At 41.0% G+C, this 21689-nt stretch overlaps 1 protein-coding gene across 5 annotated transcripts in view; it reads left to right on the top strand.

The window, feature by feature from the left end:
* The window catches only part of LOC133002866 (arf-GAP with Rho-GAP domain, ANK repeat and PH domain-containing protein 1-like), a 49924-nt gene continuing 28235 nt past the window's right edge, over nt 1-21689 (top strand). For 4 of the 5 annotated variants that reach the window (XM_061072447.1, XM_061072448.1, XM_061072449.1 and 1 more), the window contains exons 1-13: nt 1-62; nt 7519-8641; nt 13795-13949; nt 15690-15778; nt 15863-15954; nt 16539-16679; nt 17299-17368; nt 17476-17596; nt 17730-17914; nt 18166-18272; nt 19116-19315; nt 19412-19497; nt 19954-20136. In XM_061072447.1, coding sequence (XP_060928430.1) covers nt 7608-8641; nt 13795-13949; nt 15690-15778; nt 15863-15954; nt 16539-16679; nt 17299-17368; nt 17476-17596; nt 17730-17914; nt 18166-18272; nt 19116-19315; nt 19412-19497; nt 19954-20136 — 2463 coding nt within the window. In that variant the 5' untranslated portion in view covers nt 1-62; nt 7519-7607. Of the gene's footprint in view, nt 63-7518; nt 8642-11031; nt 11057-13794; nt 13950-15689; nt 15779-15862; nt 15955-16538; nt 16680-17298; nt 17369-17475; nt 17597-17729; nt 17915-18165; nt 18273-19115; nt 19316-19411; nt 19498-19953; nt 20137-21689 lie in introns of those variants that run through there. The other variant, XM_061072452.1, reaches the window with a different exon arrangement.

Consider the following 21689-nt stretch of genomic DNA (forward strand, 5'->3'; position numbering starts at 1 on the left):
CAAACTCTAACCCACAGCCTCTCTCAGGCACCGGACATCAGTGCACACCGGAACACGGCAAGGTACGTGAACCACAACCATTACAAACTTTTCATTCCCGTAGAACTGTGACTAAAAAGCGTTAAAAGCCCCGGAGTGCCTCACACAGAGAGTGTGTTGTCCTGGTTACATGTCCGTTAGCTGGACGGAGTAACGGTAGTTTAGCGTAAAACCAACGAGAACAGGAAAACCGCATCGAGAACTCCCTTCAACCTGCTCAGTCCACTTCTGCTTTTTTGTAAAAGTCCACTAGAGAGGAGGAAACCAGTCCTGCTCCTCAGTCCCTGTGAACTTGTTGGATTGTTCTTCTCTGTGGCCGTTCTCTCTCTCCCTCTCTCTCTCTCTCCGGGGCTTGTTGTTTATCCCCAAGTGGAATTCATTCGTTTTTAAGCGGTTAACATTGGATGGATCTGACCATGGAATCAAGTGGTTAAGGTAATCATGGGGGTCATCCAGATGTTTCTCCCCCCCTCAACATCTGTCTGGTCAGCAGGTGCCAACAGGTGGTGTTCCAGATCTTTACTCCGGTTCTCCTTCAATCTGCAGCTACAGCAGATTACACAGAAACACTTTGCTTATTTCTGCTTTTTAAGACGGTACACACCCATATGTGCTATATTCTATAGTACGCAAATAGATATGGTGTGATTAATAGTGAAACTGTGACATTGTAATGGTCCCTGTCAGGGGAAACTGTTGTGTGCACAATTTTTTCCTTTTACATGTGCAATAATTATTTTTTGCGACACCCTTGTGTTCTGTGTAATGTACAGAGGAAGACACTTTGTGTGGGGGTTAAAAAGCCTTAAAACAGACCAGTGCCTGATCTAGGATTTTTCTAAACCGGGGGCCACATTCATGCACCACTCCCGATTCAGTAAGGTGCACATTGAGGTACCTTTATTGTTTACTGTTACCTCAACAGCTTTGAGAAAAGCCACACATCAGTGAGTAGACTTGTTCCTTGTTCAAGCATGTAGAGCACTTCCTTTAATTCTTAACACATTTTCACATTCATCGTTAATAAGTGACTAGTTTATTTGAATCTTGTCCTGTGTTCTAAAATGGGACAGTGTTTAGTTTAAAAAAGGCATAGAGCCACATGGCTATCCAAGTACTGCCATACAATCCAGTAGCCAGTCAGATTAACCTTTAGCCTCAACGTTCTCAAGTTCAGCCTCTACTGTCATTATAAGACCAAAACACTTGATGACGCTAAGGCACACAACTGAAGTTAGGCCCCTAACATCTGCTGGTGGCAGCTAATACCTACTAACACCCACTGGTAGCTGGTAATTTAAAGTATGCAGAAGATCTTCAAACGTACAAGGGACAGTCCCCAATTTGTCCTATATTCTAAAAAAGAAAAAACAACTACTGAAAGAACATGGGCACTTCAGCGGTCAATATGACTTCAGCTGGGGTCAGTGCCTCCCGAGTCCCGCCCCTGTATCCGCCCACGAAATGGACAAACTTCTCTACAACTAGATTTCTCATGCTCTTAAAATACAAGATGTAGTAAAGAGTTCAGTGTTCCCTAAAAAACAGAACCTTTCAACCAGGAAATCCATAAATAGCTGCCCCGAACACACAACGGTCCTGCATGGGTAATGAAACAGAAATGTTTTTTATCACTTCTGTATTAGATAATTTGGGCAAACATATGACTTATGAGGGTTATAAATATATGAACAGATGTAAATGCAGTTAAGAAATGATGTACAGTATGTGCCTTTTGGAAAAGCATTGCCAGTCACATAAAACATTAGAATGGCATTCAGTAGAGAGCATCAAGACCCCAAAATCCCATTAAATTTAATCTAGCCGCACTCAATTTCACACGCTCACAGATATCAGCCTACCAAGATCCATGCAATATTTGCAAGGAAATTAGAGAAAATGTAAAAAAAACCACCCCCCATCTTGCAACGATAAAGAAAGTACCAAAAAATTCCAGAATCTGCCCCTTTTTCCAGATCCACCTAAAAATTAAATGGTTTCTATCTATCCTGGCCCACCGCCCATCCTTCCACCACGTTTCATAGAAATAAGATCATTAGTTTTAGAGTAGTCTAACAAACTCACAAAAGACCAAATTGCACATACTACATCAATGTCCTAAATATGCCCAATACTTCTCATCAACAAAGTATTCCTTGGAAAAATCCGTGAAAATGTTAAAAAACATCCTGTTGACCAATGTTAAAGAAAGTGGAAAAAAAACACTGGGTCCCCCTTTCCAGAACCACCCCCAAATTTAATGAGCCCTCTCTTGGCCCATGTCCCATCCGTCCACATAGTTTTATTGAAATCTGTACAGTAGTGTTTGTGTAATCCATGCTGACAAATAAAGAGAGGGAGGGAGGGCGAGGTAATGACCCACTTAATGTTGTTTATGGAGAATGTGAAAGTAGCTATCAAAGAGCATCATGGACATAGTGACTTTGTGGAACCTGGTGATCGAGGAGCTTGACTGTTTGTTTTTTGTGTGTACTGATAGCCACATAATGTAGTGTTACAGGTTTTTTTTTATTAAAGAACAGAATTAACCTTTCCTTTTGTGTCTGTATAGAAGCTAATATATGATAAATTGACCTAATTCACGTTCATAATCTTAATTTAGATTGATTTTACTTTGACAGAGAATGCACATTACAATTTTTAAGCTACAGCGGACAGCTTTGTCTGTCTCTTTATCCTCCGTCCGTCTTTCTCCCTGTCTTTGTCTCCCTCTCTATTGTCTCACACACTCACATGATTACTTGCCACTGAATCACTCTGTAATGAGGTGCATGGGAGAGAGGACATATGGAGCAGACTGACCGTAAAATAACACAGGCACAGGATGAAGGTTGCGCAAGAAGTGAGTAACCGGAGCCTGTGACTAAGATTATGCTAAGACTGTTGTGACTAAAAATCTCGTGTAAATTAGATTAGCTTTATTTTTTTTAAAGTGAGCAGTTTCTGGAAGTAGAACATTAAAGATGTAGAGTTTGGTTTCTGCTTTATATTGTGAGGTATATTCTGCACTCTGCTGGAATTTGTAAGGTAAACAAGCTCTGAATAAATCCGACCTTCGTAAAGATCATAGATTAAACATTATTTAAACTGCTTAATACAGGAGTTGGTGGATGTAGTTTGTACTGAAGTTGTTCAGCAGTCAACTGAGAGGTGTTAACAAAATTTTGTCCACTCAGTTTTTAACCTTAAAGTTAGACTAAATATTTGAAGCACCCCTCAGTGTAGCTCAGTTTCATTGGTTGACAGTTTTTAGGATTATTTGTAATCTTGTTAAAGATTCAGCATCTGAGGTTTGACCCAGAACTTCAGGACTTGTGGATGATGACAAGAAGCAATTGACTCATGTAGGTAAATGTGGTACTCTATGGCGTACTGCCTTGGGAAACATCCTTCTGAGAGATGTCGAAGCCCCGAGAGTTAGAGGCATGTTCGTTTGACTGAGTAATGTTTATGTGTGGACACACATCGGCTTGTTCACATTGTGTGAATGTGGTTCTTTACTGGCAGGACTGAGTCACTACTCAGTCCTTATTGAAAGTGGACTGAAAGCAGCAGTGTGTTCGGGGGGTGGGTATGAGTCAGGACCTCATGACCTCTGTGAGTATGCACTGGTACTTCAATCATTGTCAGGACCAGTTACAGGCTTTATGGAGGGGGGACATTTTTGGGAAAGTGGGGATATTGTTTCGTTTGGTTCTCATAACCTCAAGCGTTTGTGGGTCCAGACCTGGTTTTTGGGTTCAGGTCCGTAGGGTTTGAGTACAGCCCCGACATGTACATGCTACATGCTAGCTTACTGTATGTATGTCCCAAAGTAGGCACACAGAGAGGACGGGTAAAGAGACACACAGGGCGGATGCTATGTTCATGTACCTGCCATTGTGTTCAAGCAATGTATTTTTTTGTCATGTTTGCCTTACAGTATTTGTTAAACAACAGAGAGAGAGAAGGGAACATGAGGAAAGAGATTTGAGCTGAACAGTTCCTGTGTGCCTGAATAATTCTTGACCTGACTTGCAAGAAATGAAGAGGTAGTTAAGACCTAACCGGTTAATCAAGTGTTTTACAACTGCCAAGGAAAGTTTGTGAGACACATCCTTTTACCTGATTTTACATTGTCTGAGAAGTCACCTATAGACTGCATTTAAAGACGGATGACATGTCAGCCTCCCAATAGTGAAGCCAAATCATCATAGCTGCGGTATAGGTCATAAGCCCCTCCTCCATGTTAGTGGTAGGGGCATGGGCCAAACTAAAATGTCAAAGTTCACGTCAAATAAATTATTCTTAAAGATGGTTTGTGTCATTTCAGATAGTTGTTATCACACTGATGTTTGTTGTTTTCTTTTTTCTAGTAAATTTGGTATAAATTAGTTATTTGATGCTATAAAGACGGGGTAAAGCATCATGATTGACAGCTGAGACTGACTCGTGATTGGTCTAGCACATATAATGGTGGAACATTGTTACTGCAGCTTCACACAATAATCACAAATGCGCAGACTCTGATTCCAAATCGTGAAATGGTGCCCCCTGTATCCGGGATATTTTATCTTAATTTTTGTACAATGGGGAGGATTCTAACCTGACGTTGGCAGCACTGATAATTGTAAAAGAGAGAAAATTTAACATGGCATAATAAAAAAAGGAATATGATGCCGTAAAAAACTATTTCTATAGAACCCGAATCTTTACACACACAATATTATAAGTTGCGCACTTGTTTTAGAGTTTGTGACCAGTCTTGAACAGTGAGCCCCCACCTTGTGTTTTCTTCTTGTCTGTGTGTGTGTGTATGTTTGTGCCGTGTACGTACGTGTGCACGTGTGCACTTGCCTGGGCAACAGAATGACCCATTGTGCAGGCAGCACAGAGACCCTGTTATTGGCACTTTTCTGAGTGGGAGGGAGGGACGGACCGAGAAGGAGAGAGTGGAGAAAAATAAATTAAAATGACCAGAGAGCAAAATGCTAGTTTCTACCACTTTTGTTTCCCAATGCCACACTCACGCACAGCTACACACACTCACACACACACACACACACATGCACACATTCAACTAGCTGGTCTCTGGATATTTGACCAAACACAGTTTTTATTTTTATTCTCAGCACTTTGGACCAGAAAAGCCCTTAATCAGCCTTTTTGTGTGAGTGGATGTTTGTTTGGTATTACTGACGTTGTGGGGACCTTAATCTGTTTACACAGCTACATTAAGAGGACTCGTCCCAACAACATAAATCACTAATTACCAAAAAATGTCAAAGTGAAGACAAGTTTTAAGGTTAAGTTTAGGTTAGCGTAAGGGTTAGGCAGGTACTAATAATGGTAAAGGCCAGAGTAATGCTGCAGGTAATGTATGTTAATCTGTGAAATACCCTGTGAAGTCATGGATGAGAGTTGTGAGTCTACTATGAAGTGTGTGTGTGTGTGTGGCAGCTGAAGACCAGACAGTTTCTTAGTTTTCTTAGTTCCTCAATTCAAAAATAGGAAGTGCAACTACTTGATCAGAAAGATTAGAGCAACTTCACACTGACCTCAAGCCTCTGCGGCCTTGCTCGAGCAAGTGTTTGACAGGAAATACTCTCATTTTAACACACTCACATACTGCTGAACAGTGTTTTTGTGTCTGGACATTTTGGGTTATTCTGTGCTCCCTCACATCCAAGTAGCAACTGTCTGTATTTTTCTCTTTGCATGTGCTGCTGCTTGTCAGGTAGCTAATGTGCATGTACTGTGTTTGAAACAGCCTGTCAGGTACAGTTAATTGTATCATAACTAAATACAATTACAAAAAAGTAATTTAACCGTGATCTTATTTTATTTTTCATTTGAAAGGAAAATAAAGATGACGTTTATTCTTTTAACAAAAGGAAGGTCCCCTTTACACAGTGTAAGCAGAAAGTATTATCCTGCTTAGAAACAAACAAATATTTGGCAGATTTAATGAGACTATAGTTTTAGTAATTACCTTCAAAACAGACCAGCTCCTGTACCCTGTGATACTTGAATGCTATGGTTAAAAAACCTAATGTTAGAATAGTAGTCTTCCAGTCAGGTGAGGAATTGTACTAGGGGACCTGGCATTTAGCTGATATTAAGAAGTTGCAACATCATCTACATGGATTCAATTGCAAATTTTTGTTCTGGCACTGACCCAATGCTGTGTATTAACAAAGATAGCTGTGTAAACTGATAAGTGTGTTTGTGTTTTGAAAACACTGTATTTATGGCTATGTCTGGGCAAGCAGCAGCTAAAGGCAGAGGGATAAAACACAGTGACTGCAGTAGGTGTTTAAATATTGTTTTTGACATCAGCAAATTGCTTGGAGGTGCAGTATAGTCTAAAGTTATTGCAGTGTCAAAATTCATTCATGTGATGGCTTCAGTTATTCATGACAGCTGTCCTCACTGAGCTGTTGCTTACTGTCAGGCAGGCTATCGTCATGTGAAGGCTCCGAGCTGGTACTGTCTGCTATTTGTGAATTAAAGCCTTGAGAGGGAAAATCGAGAGACGAGGACAGTTTGAGCGCTATCATGATACATTATTCATGTCCTAAGACATTCTGGATTTGAGAAATAAAACCTTGAGTGGATGGTATGTGAAGAGTGTTGATGGAGAGGGATGGGTAGGCTTTGTGGGAAGCTGGCCTGGATTCCACTTATGCAGCATTCAAGAGTATAGTAGAAACAAATGTGAAAAGGCAGTGTGTGCCAATACTTGTCAATGATGGCTGCTTAAAAGACATGCTTGAAGTAAAGTAATTGTAAAAAATGTTTGATTCATATATGTCCAGCCAGAAAAGGTAAGACATGTCTTCTGTTGAAGCTGTTGAAAATGACAGGGCTGATCAAAATGACTCGACTGCTCTGGGATCTTACTATCAAGGGGTTAACTTCCTCTATTACTTAGGTGAGAATCATCACCCTTTTTTCTCACACCCACACAAAAACACCCACACTGCTGTTTGCCTCTCTGTAAATTAAAAAGATTACGCAAAAATGTTTGGAAGAATAAACAAGAAACTTGGTGGACGAATGCGTTGGGTCAGAAAGAACCCATTCAGTTTTGGTGGAGATCCAATGAAATGGGCAGATCCAGGAGTTTTGTTTCAGTTACTCTGCAGCGTTTCCCACATGATTCATTCAATCTCTGGTGGTAGAGGGGGTGCATGTGCAATGACAGGGACAACACTTTCTAAGTGAAACCTGCACAGTCTATAGAGTGAAAGAGAGGTTCTTGCCTGATAAAGACTACAGTACATTGCAATCCACATACGGGTACGCTCACAGCTGCCAATGAAACTATGAGTTGTCTGCATGGACACTAAAAAACTTTATGGGCGAAAGCATAAGCATGTGAGAAATAGAGCTGAGTTTACACTCTCAGTGCTTTTTCTGTTGTTCCTCTCGGAAACCTCTTCTTATGTTGATGTGTTGTTTCCCCCCCCCTTACAGGTTCTGTGAACCATGATCTAAATCGGCAAAGTCTGCCTTTTCTCTGCGGATGTGGACTTGCCCTCACGCCTGCTTCACTCACACACATCATGTCTCAGTCAGAGTGCTGTGCAGATGTGTGGGACTGGTTATGTTTTCTTCATCTGGAGCAATACTCTGAGGCCTTTCGGAACGCCGGGCTGGCAACATTGCGGCAGTGTCGCAACCTCACTCCAGATCACCTGGAGGGAATGGGCATCACCCTGCCGGGTCACCAGAGACGCATCCTGGCTAGCTTGAACAAAACACATGGTAATCGTGACTCGCAATTTGACACGCACAGTCCGCCTCTAACGTCTGAGAGGGATCAGCGATCTGAGGAAACAGGACATGCTAAAGTGCTACACAGAGAGAGACCTGTACCTCTCCCGGTGGAGGAAAAACCTATCTTTAAGCAAACGGAGAAAGAAGATGGGGAGACATCGGAACCTACTCCCAGAGAAAGAGAGAAACCAGTCCCAAAGGAGAGACAAGTGTCCAGAATGAAAGAGGAGAATGAAGGAGGAGAGAAGAAGTCGGTTACTGAACAAAGACAAACAGCACCTGGACAAAGCAAAGAAGAAGAGGGGGACGGAGGGGTAGATAGAGAAAGGGAGAAACCTGTGCCTAAAGAGAGGACTAAGTTTCGCTCTAGTGCTCCAGTGGACTGTCCCCCCGGCCCTCATGTCTCCCCAATGTCTGACACCCCTTTACCCCCTGTCCCCCCACGAAGCACCCCCAACTGCCCTCCACAGTGCTTTATGTCCGCCCTGAGCCCCTCACCTCCTGCCCGTGCCCCAGTCTCCCCTAAACTACCCAGACGTGATGTTAAAGCTCCAGTTGCACCGAGCGTGTCCCACTGTTTAACCCCCCCCAGAACCCCTGCCCATCCTTCTACACAAGCCCGCCCACAGACTTTAGCCATTCAGCCGGCTTCCCAACATCTGGTAATCGATGGAGGGAGAAACATTTCACCGGTTTCTCCCGTTGCTTCTCAAAGCCACGACAGAAATGCTCCTCCTCTCCCTCCAAAAGCGGGAGGAGTACCTAAAGGCCCTCCACCAATCCCGCAGAGGTTTCCTGGACAGTCTCCCCGAGCTCACAGGTAAGACTGTTTTCTTAAATGGATGTTCAAGCAGCTTTTCTGGAGTGTTTTGAGTTTTCTGTTTGGCTGTCTGTTAACGTATTACACATACAATGTTTCACTTGTGGATCTTGTGACATCACTAGGAGCAGGTGCAGAGTGAAGGGGTGTTACAGCTCTTTTCCTATTTTTGTGGGTCAAAACTACTTCTTCTTTCCTCTCACATTGATCATATCTGTCATTTATCCAATTAAAGCATTGTAGAGAAAACTGCACAACAGAAAAACTTGAGATAGCTTAAATTTGGTGATGTTAGTATAGTATAGAAGCTTTATTTGTCAATTACTTTACATGTACAGACATACAAAGAAATCGATATATCGTTTCCCACTCTCTCCCACGGTGAAACATAAAGTGCAGAGGCACAACGGATAAGACAACAAAACATTTCCTAATTCTAAGTAAACAAACAGATTAACGTACAGCAAGTATAGCAGCATAAGTTTATGTAAAGTAAAGTAAAATAAAGTACTAAAGTGATAAAAGTGCAAAAGACATTTTGTTTCAGAGTCCTGGGTGATTTGAGGAGGGGGGATTTCAGCGGAGAGAGTTCAGCTTCCTGACCGCTTGGTGAATGAAGCTGTTACTGAGTCTGGTTGTGCGGCACCGGAGGCTCCTGTACCTTCTGCCAGAGGGTAGGAGGCTGAAGAGACTGTGTGCAGGGTGGCTGGTGTCACTAGCAATCGATGTAGCTTTGCGGTTGAGGCGGGTGTTGTATGTGCCTTGCAGAGAAGGGAGTGAGGAACCAATGATCTTAGCAGCTGTGTTTATTATGCGTTGTAGTGCCTTCCTGCTGTCCCCCTCTGTCCTGGTGTAAATTAGACCAAACCTGTGCATGTGTGCTCCAACAGACTGAGGGTTCTCACCTCAGCAGTTTACTGGGTGCATTTACTTTTAAATGTATTGGTATTTAAAGAGTATCTCTAATATATACAAATATATTTTTAATTGAGGGTACAATATCTAAGCAACATGAAAGTGAGTAATGTGATTGATTGTCTGTAGTGTGTGTGTGTTTTACAATTTTTGAATCAAACCTTTTCCATTTCAGAGGATAGTGCTGCCCCCTATTGGTTAAGATGGTCAAATGCATCACTTCAAATTTAAGTTAAAGTTTTTTATAATAAATAATAATAAAACTTGATTTCTCTAGCACTTATATGAACAAGGTTACAGCATGCTTTACAAAATAAAACAAAACAATACAAAAAAAAGAAGATTGATAACATAAAAGAAAATATTATACCACCACAACACACAAAAAACAAAAGCCTGGTCATAATTACTAGCCCTGACTTAGGAACTATACTACCAAGTGTTGGTTGGAAGTTCTTAGAAACAGTTTAGACACAGATATTGTTATTAGTGACTTTTAAACACTTCCTGAAATCAAAAGTACACTTCCTGATACTGCAATACTGAATCACACTGACTGACTGAGTGGACCTAAAACTCAGTGGCCTAGTTGTAAATAGAAATATATATGAACGTGCTTGTAAGACTGAATGCAGTTTGTGTTGTAGTTGTGTATGTCTGACCACTTGAGGGTGTGCACGTGTGTATTTTTTCCACAGGCTTTGTTGTACCCTTCTCTTAACAATTGTGTAGGCACTTTTAGTATGTCACACCGGAGCATTGTGTCACCAGCGTTGCCTCAGGGGTTTGAATTCTGTTATGAGTAACATGAGCATGCGCTGTGCCTTCTTTTTTGAAGAGAAGCTGGCTGTAGAAAGAAGGGAAGTTACAATGGAGAACACAGGGTGGTTTAAAACCCCTCCTCCTCATCAGCCTCTGTGACACAGCCGATACAAGAGAGTAAGAGATAAAGAAAAACAGTGATTTATTAGCAGGAACTACCTTCAGATTATTTGTGACCAGCAAATAATCACATTCACTTGTTGCTGTTGTGTTTCCTCGCCTTTGCACTTGGTTGCCTCCTCCCATTTCTTGTTTAGCCTGTCATTTCCTCCTACCTCTTTTTTCTTTCTCCCCTCTCCCCTCTCTTCTGCGATGTGTGTCTGATCTATCATCACTGAAGTGGACTCCTTTTTGAATATGTTGAGACAGGTAATGCTGATAGAAAACATATCTCTACACGTCTCTTGCCTGTCTGTACTTGTTTTTTAGCAGGTGCTCCTCTTTCCCTCCTCACTCTGTTCTCTCCGTCAGTGTTTCAAAACAGGAAGCTTTGTTTTATCTGCTGTGATCATGATTTGTGCTCTTGCGGTGTGCTGCCCCAGTTTTCTATTCTCTGTGCCTTGTAGTGGGACTTGTGTTATGTTTACATGAGTTTATTTTACTTTTATCAGAGTAAGTGTAAGTTTGTTTTGTCCTGGGGCTGTACATGCTGGAGAACTGCCACCGGTATTGACATTGGTGAGTTATCTGTCTGTCTGTGAAGAATACTAAAGCAAGAGAATAAGATATGGTAAAGGCATCCTCGGTATGTTTAGTTGTCATGAAGGTCTTTACTGCTCTTTACTTTATTATTATATTTCCCTTTTGTTAATTACATACTGACTGTTTCTATAGACAAAAGTTATTAATTATGTGGACTAAATTGGTGTTTCTCTGACTTAGCAAACTGCAAACTCTAAACACATGGATGCTTTTGCAAGAAACACTCATGTGCCTCTTCGTGAATTAACACCATTGCTCATGGGAAGCTGTTGTCTGGTGATCTTGGGTTATAATGTCTTATATTTCCCCAGACTTTTAAGTTTACGTACACGTTGTGTGTGGGAGAGAAAGGAATAGTCATTGTTTCTTCAGCCTATACTGTCATCTGTTAGCTAGCAAGTTAAATATAGCATACCGCTCGCTCTCTTCCTCTGACAAGAAGGAACTGTGTCAATAGGTCAGTTTCCTGCCTTTGTGGGTTTTCTGTATCATTTTATAATGTATTATTGAACAGAACTAAGAAATAACTCGTATTTATTCATAAATTACAGTCTAAATTAGTCTACATCAGTCCTCAGTTTATTTCATATGGTGGAGCCTCATTTGAAAAGATTTGTTTGAATGCTGCTTTACAGCCAGTATGTCAAATCTAGGCAATCTACAACCGGCTACAACAATAACAACTTCATTAGGTTATTAAAGTCATGAAGTAAAGTACTTTAATGGACTGAACTGCCTTCGTGAGGGATTCCACATACACTCTGAATTGTATAAAATAAAATAATATTTTTTCAACTACAATTGACTCCGAATTGGCGCATATAATAACTCTCACATTTTGTCAAGCTAAAAAGACTGTTAAGCATTGTTCTGTTACCGATATCTTTTATTTTCAAAATGTAAACGGTTTTAATGAGAAAGAAAAAAACATAGGAAGAAGGAATTAAGAGGAAGTTTCTCAATTCTGGATGGGCGGGAACCGGTTTGCTCACTCTGGACTTTCCCGTCAACTATGGTTATCCTGTCGTCCATCTTTCTCATTCTGATCAATGCGTTATCTCGGGAGCGCTTCAGAGGAATTCCTTCAAATTTACCACAAATGTTTACTTGGCCTGTTCAACAGAAAATCTCAGGAAAACCAAAGGGAATTCCTTAAAATTTGCTCCATGGATGTTTTATCCTCTATATGTGAGACGTTAGGATCCTATGTGAGGGTGTTGCATTGAGGAAGACCTGATCATACTGTTGAATGTTAGTGTGCAGCAGGTTTGATTCATTGTTTATCCATGTACTGAGATTAACCGAACTTCCTCGCTACTATCAAATGTTAGGCCTCGCCTCCTTCACGCTCACCTGGTAACATTTAATTCACCCCCTGCGGTGTGTGTGCATCTTGAATAGCACTTGAACTTGAATAGCATGACCTAATTATTACCTATGTGCAGGCTGACTAGGGAGGTTATGGATCACTCACACTTTTCAGCCTAATTCCTGACTGCTTCCACCCAAAAGCCCATGAAACATGGCATGGTCGGTTCGGCGTCCCCTCTAGCCATGCCTGGGGATGCGGAAGAGTCCCCATGCATAGTGAAGTAGAGAAAAGTGGGTTAGGGTTAGGGTTACTTTACCCGCCATCAGCATCCGTTGCACTCCTTGGTCAAAGCCACCACTAAGTGTTTCAAGTTGTACACGAAAAAGGGAGTTAACCCCACCCCCCTGTGTGGAGAGTCAGTGTTTCCCTATCAACTCGCTCTACACCTCAACCCAGAAATAAACCATCACCTCAATCGCGTTTCAGTCTGACTCTCTTGAGTGCGAGAACTTTATAGTAAGTGTTACCTTTTCAGTGTTAACTTCTGAAATGGGTTCACTTGACAATAAATCATACAAGTTTTGCTCTTTCACTCTAAATGTTATGACTTTGAAACCACAAACCAACACATAATAAGTAGGATTTAATTAAACGTATTGGCAAGCGTAGTTAGATGTTAGATAATTACTCTGTAAAACCGGTTCCCATAAGGCCTAGCCTGTCCCTCTACTGTGAAAGCTCTTCTGTCTTGGCATGGTGATCATCCCAGTCATAAAGATTCTTGGCACTCTCGCCAACAGAATATTTCTGCACAGAATATTGTATGATTGGTATGCTGTAACACCTGTAGTGCACCCACTGTGTGTGTGTGTGTGTTCATGGGGGAACCAGAGGTATGCTGTGTTTACATGGGGATGGTATCTTACAAAGTGGTGCAGGTTCAGACTTGCTGCTGGAGCCATAGGTTTAGAGAGAACAGTCCGGAGAGGAGCAGAGGGACGCCAGTTTGCCACATTTCTGGGATCAATTCTCGGACCAATGACGAAAGTTCAGGCTCCGAACCACCAGTCAATAATGTGAACTCTGGTTACTGGAAATGATAACCAGAATGATTCAATTATTCTATTTTTATTCATGCATTTCATAGAGAGATGATCTATTTGTAACTGTGCTGCTTGCTCATGGATTTTTTTGGATGCCTCAAGTAGTAGTTTTTACCTTGGAATGAGAGAAAAGACGGGCTGGTGGTGTGTTGAAGGGGCTGTCCGCCCAGCAGAGGATTGTATAGAATTACTCGTCTGTGTGGAATTTTCACCAGAACTTCAATCGACATGCTGTCTGAGGACTCGTCTCCTGATGTCCAGATCTCTGCTGACCTGTCTTCTACGCCTTTATCCCTCAGTGCGTCTCCTACCAAGACAGTTACAGATGAGATGCAGAAAGACCAATCTCCACAGGTCCCCCCTCGAATAAGGACACCCCAAACTCAAGAAAACGCACAGCATTCAACTCAACCTGACGCTCAGCTGAGTGTCTCCAGACCTTCCTGTGAATTCAGTAAGTAGAATAATCAGCATTAAGTTATTTTTTAGTCTTATTTTTGGTATTTTATCTTTAAGAAATGGACAATAACACACTTATACGACTGAATTACATTCCAGGTCATACTGTACTTAAACGCCCCTAATTCCTTATATATACACAGGCAACTGTACAAAAGAAGCTTATCAATACATTAGCTATATACAGAAGGGAACACAAACACAAACAACTGTCTCTCAAGACATAACTACACTTATACTGCTTTGATTACATTCAGCGTTTCTCTGCGAAAAACGCACAGTGTTTCCAACCTAACCTTTTGAATTTTTTTACCTGCTGCTGAGGATATTTCATAAAATCAATTGATGTAAAGCAGTTTTAAATAAGACTCAAGTTCCTATGCAAACCCGGCCTTCTAGATGAGATTGTTAACAATCATTTCTAAGCTTTGTCAACTTAACAGTTCATCCTTAACTCCGGTAAACGAATAGGTAGTTAGTTGGGTATTACTAAGTCTGTGCTAGCCTCACAGTGAAAAAACCTTTTTCATTTAAAATGAAAGAGCAACAGACAAAATCTTTCTCTAAAACTAGAAGCGGGACAGACAACCAGAGGTATTTAAAAGGTATTTAAACCATAATGTCCCTTGACTTAATGTTTCCTGTCAGTTTTTCAAGATCATGAATATGGATTTATTTAACAAGAATTAGATGAGTGTGATTATGTTGGCTCGATGTTAGCATTATGCAACAGGTGGTACAGTGTTTAAGCTCATTGAAAAGTAGATTTTCACGATAAGTTACTATGCATTTATACATTTCATATTCATATCAGCCTCTTTAATTTGAAAATGTGATACTCTATTATGTTTCGTATCATTCACAGGCAGTTTCTTTCTGTATTCATGTCAGCTTGAAATTATCTATTTAATAGTATATTTATCTATTATCTGGTAAACCTATAGCAACTACTCAGGTCTGATAATGTCACATATAGGGAAAGGTTGAATTATAGAGACATGCATAGTTGCACCAGCCACACTGCATATACCTGAAAACATTAAGCACAAAAATATTTTTAACCCTTCCCACTTGCCAGTGGAAATACTGACGATTGACATTGACTGATACCACACTGACAAACTAATACTTATATATGCCCATTAACATGTGCAAAGACACAGATCAACTATTAAGGCCATTTTATTATGTTTCGAACTTATGCTAGAACACTCTAAATTAATAGATTTGATAATTAAAATTTCGTAATTAAAACTAAACTAAAAAGGTTTGTTGCTTTATTAGAACAAAAACTGAAAAATGCCATCGTTTGGCCGAGCAGCAAACTCCAGGAAGACTATTTTTTCCCAGACTCTTTCATGGAATAACTTTTCAGCGGAATTGTTTGTAGCCTCTAATCAGTCCTGTGTCTATGCTCTGTAGTTCCTTTGTCATCATAGCTTGGTTTGGCTCTGATCATGTCCAACCAGTTGACTGGACTGCAATTAAATTGTAGACAATTCTAAAAGATGTATTGCTGGTTATGATTAATTAATTATGATTAGATGAAGCAATTGCCACTGAAAAATGTTGTCTCAGCTCCTCACTTAAGTCTAAATGGGATTTTTGACAGCAGGAACATAATTACATGATTAAAAATATTCATCATTCAATTCTTGGATCATTGTGCAGGTTTACTGGAAAACCAAGCTCAAACTGCACAGCTTACTTCTCATCTTTTACTCCTTTCCCTTAGGTCAGAGCTCACTTGATGATAACTCTGATGACTATGAGGATCCAGACTTCATTAACCCCAGTGTTCATAGCATGAAAACACCAGGCAGGGTAAGAGTGTGAGAATATTTCTGCTTTTACACTTATCCTCCTCTTCTTCTGCGAAATGTGCCTGACATCTGTCTCCTCCAATAGGATATGTCCCTGCAAGTACCTGGTGGAATAAAGGGGCGGTACAATTCTTTTTGCAGTGATGATGATGAATTGGATGATGATAATGATGATGAGTGAGTAATGCATGATCACACCGAGAGAAAAAGGCATTAACACAAACACAGAAACACAAAATACTTGTTCACTAGTTAAACAAAAGAGCAACCTCAGAGACTTGTGACTCTTGGTCATCAGAACACCACTGACCTTTATTGTGCAACAGACTATTATATTATAAGGTTTTTGACGTCACAAACCCTTTCTGTCTGAAACAGTTTTTTTGACTGGCAAATATTTACTGCAGTTTTCGGTCACGGTCAGACATACACTACTCTGAGAGAAGCAAACCTCAGTTACCTTCCAATCTTTGTGAGCAAGGTGTGAATAGAACATTCACTTCCTATGGCAAAAGAAGTCCGCAGGGTGGCTTTGTATGGAGCTCAATTTTGGTGAAGTTTGATCAGCGACATCTGCCTGCTTCCACCGATGTGTGACTGTGCCCTTAATGTTGAAATACTTAGCCATGGCAATGACAGCTTGTTTCACGAGAAATCTATCATATAAGAGGCTCAATGTGACATATTTCAAACTGTTGATTTTTAACATTGGATGACTTTAATAGTGTTTAAGACTGTGTGCAATGTTTGTTCTTCCAAAGTCCTACCAGTGGCCTCAGCACCGTACAAGGCAGTGTTTACCTGCCTGCAACTGGCAGACTGTCTTCAGCCTCTAAAGAAGACAGCTCCCAGCACGCTGCCGTCATCAAGATGGGCTGGCTGGACAAGAATCCACCTCAGGGGTATGAATGGCAACAAATACACACACGAACTGACGTTCTGCTAATGTTTAAGAGGTCAACTGCTATGCAGGCTTTTCACAGACCATAAACCCTTCAATTATGAATAACAATGAAACAATACTTTAACGAAAATGATGACCTACATTCACATACTACCTACTACCTATTAGCAGTGCTGCTATTCCAGTTCTGGTCTAACCAGTTTATTTAAAGAGCACATTTCAAAGCAACAAATATTTCGCATGGAAAATGTATTGTGCAATTATAAAGTAAACTGCAGACCGTTAAACCTGAAGTTAGCAAAACACCTAAATTTAAGTCCACACCACTGACACATTCTTCAAACAAAATCAGTCTTATGAACCTTTCATTGGGATGTCAGCAAAGCATTCAGCCATTTGCAAGAACCATTTTTAGATGTACATTTTCACCATGACTGATAAGTGTGACAAGTTTTGTGAGTTTACAAGTACATTTAGTCCCATTTGGGAGAAAAAAAGAGAACAATTATAATTGCATCACAATCAGATTATGTGCTAAAGTAAATGTGATATCCCAAAAATTATTTTGTGCTTTTTTCATGCATTTGTTTGTCTGTCCTCACATACATCCTATACAGAGCCCTTTATTACCAGCGACGATGGGTAAGACTGGATGTTGACTACCTGAGATACTTTGAAAATGACAAGGTAACAACACACACACACACGCAAATGCACACTCATTTCATGCTGAATGGTCGATATGGATCTGTTTAACAAAAAAATGCTGTTGCTGTGGGTATGGTGTGTTGTAGGATGTTTATTCCAAGGGGATCATCTCAACAGCCTACATTACTAATGTGACCAGTGTGGGAGAGCTCAAGTTTGAGGTCGCCACAAACAACCGAACATTTATCTTCAGGGCTGAAAGCGAAGGTCTGTCAGTTTTGTCTGATTTATTTACATCGTAATATATCATGTTCCTGTCTTTTACACATACAAATATACACGTTTCTAGGTCATATACGTTTTTGCATGTTTATTTTACAAACCGTGTTACTCCATTCAGCTGATAGAAACGACTGGGTGACTATACTACAGGACTGCAACAGGGGGCGCCATCCCCGCAGCACCATGAGCCCTGGCTTGCTTTTGAACCCAGACTATCATGGCTATTTGGAGCTCAAAGGGTTGCGCTCCAAACTTTACACTGTCGTCGCCTCAGATAAGGTCTACCTCTACAAAAACATGGATGTAAGGATCCCGCTGCGTTTTCTGTGTGCAGAAATGAGATGTGTGATCAAATCACAGTTTATTTTGTGATTTGATCTTTATTTAACTAAATAAAACACTTTTGATAAAAAAACCTTCAAATATCAAAGTTTTTAAGGAAAATCTTACTTTCTATAAAGATATAGGAAAAATTGTATACTTAAAATGTGTATGTTGATACATAATGGAAGACAACAACATAGTTGAAATGATGCACCTTGTTTTTCTTTCAGGACTATCGTATTGGAGTTGGTATCACATCCATTGAGATGAATGTAGGAAATGTTAAAGACTCTGAACGTCGTAACTTTGATCTCACGACACCCTACCGCATATTCAGGTACTATACACACAAATGCAACACACCCAAACACCTCAAACACTCGCACACTCACTCTGCTGTGTGTAAGCAGTAGACTCAAACTCTCATCCTAGATGTGTGTATCTCCCAGTTTTATGTGAACACTCCTCATGTTCAAAGAGCAACATTGTTCAATGCAAGTCAGTGGCTGAGTTGCTCTCGTTGCTTGTATAGTCATGGGAAATTAGATCATGATGTTTTACTGAGAATTCCCACCGTCCATCTGTCCTTAGAGACCTCAGCTGGACATGTTGGGAGAATGTGAAAAGCCCTTTGTATGAGTGTGTGTGTGTTTGTCTGTGAAGAAGAGCGAGGTTTGTGTGTTTGCACAAGTGCATGGGTTGTTGTGGTGTGTGTGGTCTCTTGGCCGACCACGCACAGCCTGCAGTGCAGTGGCTCAGCTTGACAGGATGGAGCAATCTGAAAAGGCTTGTGTGTTTGTATTTAGCTGGAACGTGTGTCAGTTAGTGTCTTGGTCGCGTGCGTGTCTGCGTGCGTGTGTGTGTGTGTCTGTGTGTGTCTGTATTTTAAGCACAAAGAGAAGCAAGGACGAGAAGAGGAAGGATTCAGACATGAGTGTCTGCGTCAAGCCACAAATCCGTCTCTGTGTGTGTGTATATGTGTGTATGTGCTTGTGTAGTTTCCAGTCTTTGACTCAAGTATATTTTTCAAAAGAGGAGCAGAGTGGAGCCTGTTCTCAGGGGACTCCTAAGGAAACGCTCACACACGGCTGGCACAGGCCTTCGCCTTTCTGTCTCTTGTTGGCTGGGACACCGTCATGTCGGCACTAACACTCGACCGTGTGTTTGTCTCTGTTCGTAGTTTCATAGCAGAGTCCGATCAGCTGAGGGAGCAGTGGGTGGACGCCATGCGAAATGCCATAGGTGAGGCGTTGTCCAATAGCGAGGTGGCGGACCGGATCTGGGCGGAGTCAAGCAACAGTGCCTGCGCTGACTGTGGGGCTCCCAAGCCGGAATGGGCTGCCATCAACTTGTGCGTGGTGATCTGCAAACGATGCGCAGGTTTGTGTGTTTGGATTTTTTGTTTTCATGTAGAATAGTAGTTTTACAAGGAGAGGATGTAATTGGTGTGCATGTGTGTTGATGTGTGTATTTCAGGAGAGCACAGAGGATTGGGTCCTAGCATCTCCAAGGTCCGTAGTCTAAAGATGGACAGGAAAGTCTGGACAGAGGAGCTTATACAGGTACACACACACACACACACACACACACGTACACACATCCAGGCACACTCAAATCCTAAAACCTGAAGGACCTGGTTAATGGGTTATTGCAGTTAGACTTCTTTTTCATATGACTACTTATTCATTTAGCTGTTTAAACTCTCATAGAGCTGCAGGCTAATTCATTAAGAGCTTCCTTTTAATGAGGATCACTTACACAACATAATACATAAATCCTGTAATATCAAGTTTTTGTTGACAATGTGTCACAGGTTTGGCTTCATCTGCGTGGTGTTATCTGAGGCAGTAGTTAGAGGTGGTGGCTTATTGATTTACACACAAGAGTGGAGGATATTATTGATTACACATACTTAATAAACTGCTCTGTGTATATTATTAGAACGTGCTACCGACCACACATGTCTCCTCCCATTCATAATGTGGAAGTACGCATCCTAAACCCTTCTTGTGATGCAGGTGTTCCTTTTGATTGGCAACGAGCGGGTGAACAGTTTCTGGGCAGCCAACATCCCACCGAGCGAGGCCTTGATGCCCTCGAGCTGCAGTGGAGAAAGGCGACGTTTCATCACCAACAAATACCGCCAGGGAAAATACAGAAAGTACCATCCCCTGTATGGAAACCAGAGAGAGCTCAACAATGTAAGTTGAAATCCGTTTTCGATTATTTGTTTCGGTCTGTATTTCTCTGGATATCTTTTTTTCGAAGATAAGAGTTAGTCATTTCTTGTATTAGATAGGCGTTAGTGCACAGGGAGGATTTAGAGCCAGATGAGATGTTGCCTTAACCATCCACTATGACAAAACTGTTTTATGTTGGTTTTATTCATTTAGTCGTTGCTGAAGATCACAGGCTGAGCTATGTCCGGATTTTGCATGTGCAGAGACACAAACACCATGTATATACACACTCACTCCTCATACTATGACTAAGATGTCAGGATTTTAAATAAATGGCAAAACATTCAGTATATTTTGTACTTTCAGTGTCACTCTTGTATTGAGATCTGATTATCTGATTTGTAACATAGAACAGATGACTGACAGAGAAACACAATGACTCCTATGAAACTAAATAAAAACAACATAGAACAAGATACTGTTAGTGAGGCTCCTGTTTAAATACAACTTTTAGAGTCTAGCGGTGAAGACCAATGCATATTACAGAAGCAGTACAGTAAAGAACATTTTACCTTTTTTTACTGTTTGCATATGTATCCTCCTTTGAATAAACACACATAGATTGATATATGTGTTTTAAATATAGTTTGGGGCATGTTTGCCTTTTTCGATAGGACACTGTAAGCGTGAAATGGGAAGAGAACCAAGCTCACCGCCGCTGCAGGAGGAGTTAAGCCTCAGCCTTAAGCCTTAAGTTATATTTTAAAATGGAATAGTAGAATCAGCTAAAGCTCCTTTAACGGAGACATTACAACATAGTCCGAGACTAAGAGTACCTGTCTATTCATCCCTCCTTGTGTCCTCATCCGTGTCTGAGTCTGCTTCATGTTAATTCACTATTTGGTGAGTAAAAGTCACACAAGACTATTGGGAACAGTTTGTGAACGGTAAACAATTGAGGTTTGTTTTAATTGTGCCTTTGCTCTGCTCCACTGAGTGCAATTAATGTCTTAGCTGCTTAACCCACTTACTGTTTACTGTTACTTGACTGTTCACGGACGCACACAGTGTGTGCGAGTGAGTCACATTCAGCAGCTGACTGTGACTTCTATTTTCTCTACTTAACCATTTGAGCTGGTCCGTCTGTGTGTCTACATGTGGGTGACTGAGTCACTGTGTTTAGGAAGTGTAGAGGGAGATGAAGGAAGTTTTTTTACTACACACACACACACACCCACACATGCACACACAAACACATGCACACCGGTCGATGCTTGTTTGTGCTCGATTGCTGGTCCTCCTTCATTCACTCCTCCTCCATGATTGCTATCTTCCTTCCCTGTTACTACTTTCTCACCATGTTGCTCTTCTCGTTGTCTTTGGGAAATTACATTTCTTGGAGTTTTGTGAAATTGTGTTGTACCTTTTGGACACAGGGTTTCCTCTGTTTTAAGAGATCAAAATAATCTGAACGCTTTTATACCTCTTTTTCTCTTTTCTTGGTCAAAATACTATGATAAATAATAGATTGTGAGATACGTCTGGTATGCATTCATCACATGTGGTCTCCATCC

The sequence above is a fragment of the Limanda limanda genome, chromosome 6, assembly GCF_963576545.1.
Source record: "Limanda limanda chromosome 6, fLimLim1.1, whole genome shotgun sequence".
NCBI classification, from domain to species: Eukaryota; Metazoa; Chordata; class Actinopteri; order Pleuronectiformes; family Pleuronectidae; genus Limanda; species Limanda limanda.